The 5,230-nt window shown below is 46.0% G+C and overlaps 1 protein-coding gene across 1 annotated transcript; it reads left to right on the top strand.

Annotated features, from left to right (window-relative positions):
* Positions 1 to 1,061: 1,061 nt before the first annotated feature.
* On the top strand, positions 1,062 to 1,862 carry LOC102037327 (C-C motif chemokine 3-like). The gene is made up of 3 exons (XM_005424736.2): positions 1,062 to 1,202; positions 1,434 to 1,542; positions 1,723 to 1,862. The coding sequence occupies exons 1-3, from the start codon at positions 1,094 to 1,096 to the stop codon at positions 1,814 to 1,816; spliced, it is 312 nt and encodes a 103-aa protein (XP_005424793.1). The 5' UTR covers positions 1,062 to 1,093; the 3' UTR covers positions 1,817 to 1,862.
* The last annotated feature ends 3,368 nt before the right edge of the window (positions 1,863 to 5,230 follow it).

Here is a 5,230-nt window from a genome sequence, read left to right as displayed (position 1 = left end):
TCTCTCCTTGAAACTCTGGGTGAATAGGAGGGAAGTAGCAGCAGGGACTGAGCATTGTGAAGAGGAAAACCCTGCAGCCACCCCAGCTCCAGCCCCGCTTGTGTTCCCTCATCCCCTGAAGTACTATGAAGTTCACAGAAACAAACTGTAGGATCGTTTATGTTGGAAAAGACCTTTAAGATCATCAAGTCCAATTGTTAACCCAGCATTACAAAGTTCACCACCAAACTATGTCCCTAAGCACCACATCTACATGTCTTTTAATGTGTTTAGGGATGGTGACTCCACCACTTCCCCAGGCAGCCTGTTGAAGTGCTTGACAACCCTCCCAGAAAAGAACGTTTTCATAACATGCCCTGGTTCAATGTGAAGCCATTTTGTGTCGTCCTTGTAACCTGGGAGAAGAGAGCAACCTCCACCTCACTACAGCCCCTTCAAAATGTTGCAGAGAGCAGTAAGGTCCCCCTCAGGGGGGCCTCCTCTTCTACCACCAAAGAAACCTGTGGAAGAGGTATTACAGCGACTTCTGTGAGCCAGAGAGAAGTTTGATAAGAGGATCCATGTTTACTCCTGAAAGGATTTTCCAGCAAGGTTGTTGACGTAGAAACCAAGAAAGAAAGAAGGAGAAATAAGAGAAAACTGCAACTGCAACTATTCCAATAAGCACGTTGTTTGTCTTTTGTGACCAATGAGTAAAGTGTAAACTTATGAGTTTTGTAAAAATGTTTAAAAAGCATGCATGCTATAATAAAAACAGGTTTGAAGCCTTCTGCAAATTGAGTGTGCTGCTTTGTACTGTGACTGTCTCAACTATGACACAAACCCAGCTCCTTCAGCTGCTCCTCATAAGACTTGTTCTCTCTTGAATCTGAAAATCACAGCCCTGTGGCTGGCACTTCCCCTTCTGCAGTTTATTTGCCTCACATAATTTTCCTGGTATGATAGACTCATTTTCTTCCTTGAAACCCTGTGCCCACCCAGTGGTGGGGGTATAAAAGGAGATCAGCAGCAGCAGGGGCTACTGTGCAGAGGAGAGCCCTACAGACACCACAGCTCCAGCCTCACTCGTGGCTCTCTCAGCCTCCCCAGCACCATGAGGGTCCTGGCAGCTGCCCTGGCTGTTCTGCTCCTTGTGGCCATCTGCTCCCTGGCTGAGGCTGATCCCAGTGTCTCCAGCAGTGCTGCACCTTCCAAGAAGAATGGTAGGTTCTCCTTCCCCAGGAGAGAGCCCCTTCCCCACTGATTAGACCCTCCTGTCTATGGAGAAGGCTGGGAGCCGATGGTCATCACCAGTGCAGGGACTAAGCCTCAGAGATAGAGGTTTTCAGGGGGTGTTCCCAGAGGACACAGCACAGGTGATGGCAAATCCCCCAGGCAGAGCCTCTGCTGCAGTGTGGGATCTCACTGGGCCCATCTCTCTTCCCTCACAGAAGTCAAAATCCCCACCCCCTGCTGCTTCTCCTACATTTCACGCCCCATTCCACGCAGCATTATCAGCTCTGCCTACAAGACCAGCAACTTCTGCCCGCAGCCAGCTGTGGTGTAAGTACCCAACATTGCTGGGGTCCAGGGTGCACCAGCCAGGGCAGTGCCCCAAGGGTGTCCAAGGTGGTCCAGGATGGGGAAGGGCATGGACAGGAACAACCAGGGTGCTACCAGGAGGACCTAGCAAAAGCACCCTGATGCCCTGGCTGAGTGCCTCAATACTGTTTTTCCCAACAGCCTGGTCACCAGGAAAGGAAGGAAGGTGTGTGCAGACCCCAGTGCTCACTGGGTGCAGGAATACCTGAAGGACTTGGAGCTTCAGGAGTACTGACTCCTCCCTGCTGCTGCTCCAGGGCTGAGTGCTCAGCCCCCCACCATGAGGACTGCAGTAGGAGTGCTTGAGCTGCATCCTTCTTCAAAAGGAAAATTTATTACAACTGCCATATACTTGCTTAACTAAACTTCGCTTTTGCATAAATGCTTGAATAAAATGTTTGGCTTGTCAAATCCTTTGGGTGTCTCTGAAGTCTCTGCTGGAACCCCAACATGACAGAAAGGACCCATGGGGAGCCTCTTGCCCTCCCCACTCCCTGGTTTCACTGCTACCCACTGTGCAGAGTGGCCCCATGACAGCTCCCACAGTCCTTCCCTCTCCCCAGCCTGGACTCAGCTCCTGCATCCCAGCATGACCCAGACATACCTGTGGGGTGACATTGGCATCTCATCCATTTCTTGGGGCCCTCTCCACACAGCACAGTAACAAACCCCCTGGGCCAGGCAGCCCTGCTGGGCATCTGCCACCAGCTCTTTGACATACTTTCCCCAAAGACTATAGGATCAGGACAGTCTGACTGCCTGACACCCCCACTCCTAGCCCCCTCCTACACTGCAGCCCCCTGCAGTGCTGGAGCTGAGATCCTGGTGCTCCTGGGTGCTGCTGTCCCCACATACACACTTGGTGCCACAGCGCTGCCAGAGGAGCAGGCAGGAGCAGGCAGCATTGTCCCCACCACTGACACCACCTCTGTCCTCATGCCACTGCCCAGCGCTGGGGACACGAGTGGGACATCTCTGCAGGTGACACCAGCTCTGCCCCTGGGCCACACTCTGCCCTGCACCACTTCTGCTTGGGTCAGGACACACAGAACTACACCAAAAACTGGTCACAGAGGTAAAGGCACTGGAGAATGACATCCAACAAGCCAACACAAGCAAATGAATGGTGCTGCAGCCCCTCTCTATTTCTAAGAATTTTTAGTGTAGCTCAAAAATTCAGGCAAACAAATGCATAAAGCTGTGCACAAGTACACACAATACTAAAAGAAGATTGGAAACCTGTTGAAGTTTACAGAGCATAGAAGTTGAATTTATTTGCAGAAAGCCTGAAAACTCAATCAGTTTTTCAAATGACAAGATAGAACTACCTATTCCAAAATGACTCAGGAATACATATATACACTGTAATAATGAGACTAAAAGAAGCTCTAAATCCTAAAATTGATGTGTAGAGCTGCACAAGTTTTGGGCAAGGCTGATGGACTTCTTTCTGCATCAGTTTGCTGTACTTCAAAGCTCGCTTCAACTGCTTTTCAATGCAATGTATAGTGCAATGCTTTTGGCCACTTCTGCAATTCAGTCTTATAGCAACAGCTTCTAGGTTAATAACACTGAAAATCTCTGACTTAGGAAAAATGTGAAAGAGAAAACACAAGACTTTTATATTACTTACAAGACAAAAATTACAGTCCAGCAAAAATCCTCCCTGGCACACTGTTTTCACAAATCTCATTATAGTTTAGGCAATCTATTGCTTCTTATAAATACACCAACCCTGGATTAAATACTGCGCATTTTCACAGCATTGTGGAGTTTTTTCCTTAATACAGCTTGACTTAATCCCCTCCCAAAACTGCCTGAATACAGTTTGACTTAATCCCCTCCCAAAACTGGCTGTTGACCACTGCACCATTTGGCCGGCTCCTTGAGGAGGACACACTGAGGTAGGAGGTTGCCACCATCAGGACCAAGAGCTGCCCTCTGAGCACACACCACCAAGCCCAGAGCCATTCCCACACTTCACCCCTGGAGAACAACCTGTGAAATACGCCAATCACTTCTTTTTAAATTTTTAAAAGTTTAATGGTAATAAAATGGTTATAAAAATAGCAATACAATTAGAGTAATAAAAAATTGAACAGTTGAGACTAGGACAATATGAGACAATAAGAACAAAGAGTTACAGACAGTCCGGGTACCTTTTCTGGGCAAAATAAGCCTGAAAAAGGACACACGTTAACAGAGGAATAACCCTTAAAAACAATAACCTGTTGCATATTCATACACCTCATACATGATGCATAAATTCCATTCAAATACAGGATTCTGTCTGGTCTGCGTCAACTTCTTCCTCTTAATCCTGACAGCATCTTCAGCGCTGAGTGAAGCGAGAAGAAGTTCATTTCTTCTGATAAGGGAGCAATAAATTCTCTTTCTCTGAAAGATTTAGTTGTCCTGTGGCTGCCATCTTGCTGTGAGTCCTTTCTTTAAAAAAAGTATCTTACATAGCATAGTTTCTATTTTAACATTATGTTATAACCTAAAACTATATTTAACACACTACTTAAGAAAATTAATACAGCATAGTTTTCTAGCATAACACATACAATATTCATTTTAATGTTTATGGAAAGCCAATCATAAAATACGAATTTTTCACAAACCCAGCCTAGGTGTCCCTGCATTTCTCACAACCCTCCTTCTGCCCATACCACCATCCATCCCTCTGTGCTGTCCCAGGTACAGGTGTTCTTCTCTGTCACCACCAAGGGGGAACCCATTCCCATTCTTGCCTTCCATTCCTCGACTGCCACCTCTTTTTCTTTGAACTCTCGGGCATTGTGTTAATGTCTGAAAACTTTGTTTGATGAAAGCAGCGGTGCTCGAACCCACTGTGTCCCCTTGTTCTCACACAGCTGACATCAACACCGAGTGTTAGGGGAGAAACTACTCATAAAATGTGCCATATTCAGCACATTTTGTGAAGCAAGCACTGAGGAGAATGAGAATGTGAAAAATGTGTATTTTATGATTGGCTTTTAGCAAATATTAAAACGCATATTATATGTGTTATGTTAGAAAGTTATGCTGTTTTAATTCTCTTAAGTAGTGTGTTAAATATAGTTTTAGGTTGTAACAAAATGTTAAAATAGAAACTATGCTAAGTAGGATGCTTTTTTTTTAAAGAAAGGACTCGCACTGAGATAGCAGTCACAGGACACCTAAATCTTTCAGAGAAAGAGAATTTACTGCCCCATTATCAGGAGAAAGGAACTTCTTCCCTCCTCACTCAGGCAGGACGATACCATTAGGATTAGGAGGAAGAAGGCGACGATGACCAGACAGAATCCTGTATTTGAATGGAATTTATGCATCAGGTATTTTGCCCAGAAAAAGGTACCCGGACGTCCGTAACTCCTTGTTTCTATTGTCTCATATTGTCCTAATTCAAATTGCCCAAATTATTATTACTCTCATTGTATTATTATTTTTATAACCATTTTATTACTATTAAACTTTTAAAATTTTAAAAAGAAGTGATTGGCGGTTTTCACCAGGAGAATGGCACGAAGAGAAACAGCTCAAACCTCGCGCCCCTCACGCTCCCCAGACCCAAACCAGGCACTGGATTTCCGGCCGTGCCCCCGCTCTGCCAGCGCGGACCTCCCGGCCCCGCAGGGCATCTCGG

Source organism: Geospiza fortis, unplaced genomic scaffold (genome assembly GCF_000277835.1).
Source record: "Geospiza fortis unplaced genomic scaffold, GeoFor_1.0 scaffold147, whole genome shotgun sequence".
Lineage (NCBI taxonomy): Eukaryota > Metazoa > Chordata > Aves > Passeriformes > Thraupidae > Geospiza > Geospiza fortis.
Note: the sequence above shows the minus strand (reverse complement) of the source record. Positions and strands in the feature narration are given on the sequence as shown.